The sequence below is a fragment of the Acanthisitta chloris genome, unplaced genomic scaffold (assembly GCF_000695815.1).
Source record: "Acanthisitta chloris isolate BGI_N310 unplaced genomic scaffold, ASM69581v1 scaffold14219, whole genome shotgun sequence".
NCBI lineage: Eukaryota > Metazoa > Chordata > Aves > Passeriformes > Acanthisittidae > Acanthisitta > Acanthisitta chloris.
In genome coordinates this window covers 11,264-12,513 of record NW_008693194.1, presented here as the reverse complement: position 1 = coordinate 12,513, position 1,250 = coordinate 11,264, and the positions used below count along the sequence as shown (strand labels likewise).

Below are 1,250 nucleotides of genomic sequence, written 5' to 3'. Positions count from 1 at the left end.
GGTGCTGATGGCCACCATCGTCGCCTTCTGCTGTGCCCGTTCCCAGAGGAGTAAGTGTCACCCCTGGCCCTGCTGTATCCCTTGGGGAACAGCTGGAGGGAAAACTTGGTGGGAGGGAGGCGAATTGAGTGGGTCCTGAAGAAATCAGAGGCTGAATTTACTGACGGCACCAGCACAAGCTGCTCCTCCTGTTGGGCTACTAAATGTTGCTGTAGGAAAAGGGAAGTGGTTTGGAGCATATGGGAAAACATGCCAGGGTGCATGCTGCTCCCTGTTAGCAGCACAGGCATCTCAGAACCTTTTAATCCCTCCCTTGGAGAAATCTTGACATCCTAGAGGGAGAAACATCCTCACCATGCCACACCAGTGCTTAAAACCCCCCGTCGGTTCTGCTTCTGCTTTAATTCCATTTTTCCTGACAGAAAATTCATATTCCTGGTGGGAATGACAGCCAGCAGAGGGGCTTTACATGGGGCATGGAGTTTACATGGTTTTACACGGGAACATGGAGCCTGACTGCAGTGGGAATACAAGTTAGAGTGACAGTAGAGACACAGGTAGAGGAGGAGGGGAAGGAAACAGCATGGCATCGTGTGGCCTCATTAAAAAGACACCAGGAAATTAAAGGAGGATTGCTGGCTTCCTGCAAAGGCACCAAAGCCGGAGGGAGAAGAGTGTGACTGGAGCATCCTAAGCCTCAGGGGGAGGAGAAGATACTCGGCAGTGCTCCAGGCTCATGAGCTGCCTGGTACGGGTGCCCCCAGGATCCCAAACTCCATGTGTGTGCCAGAAAACCTACTTGGCTTTCTTTTCCTTTTATTTCCCCTCCCTGCTTGATGGTTTGCAGAGGAAAGACACCAGACTCCTCACAGATTCAGTACAGACACACACCCTCCTGCTACAGAGGCGTGTTTAATTTTCAGTGATAATGATGCCTCTCCCTGGTTTATCCCATTTTTTGAACTCTTGCAGCCTTCATGAGCAAGAATTAATAAATTAAATGGGGAAAGTCATCAATCTTGCTTTTTTGGGGAAGGATTGCTGATGGACAGGCCCCAAGACCAGGCCAGTTTGATGTTGTGGAGCTCGTTCAGCAGCGATGGACGATTGGAGCACCTGAAGGAAGCAGGACCGAGCCATGTTCCCATGTCCATGGGCTCTGCTTTCCCCAAGCTGCATCCTTCAGAGCAGGGAAGGGTGTGTGGTTCATTATCTCCCCCTCGTTTGATGGAACCAGATGGTGCAGGACT

General features: G+C 51.0%; 1 protein-coding gene across 1 annotated transcript in view; it reads left to right on the top strand.

Annotated features, from left to right (window-relative positions):
• Positions 1–1,250, top strand: part of KIRREL3 (kin of IRRE like 3 (Drosophila)) — a gene marked incomplete at its 5' end in the record, with an annotated part of 26,042 nt that overhangs the window by 13,700 nt on the left and 11,092 nt on the right. Inside the window, one exon of the mRNA XM_009082990.1 lies at positions 1–50. This exon is cut by the window's left edge and continues 12 nt beyond it. Within this exon, the coding sequence (XP_009081238.1) occupies positions 1–50 (50 nt within the window). The remainder of the gene's footprint in view (positions 51–1,250) is intronic.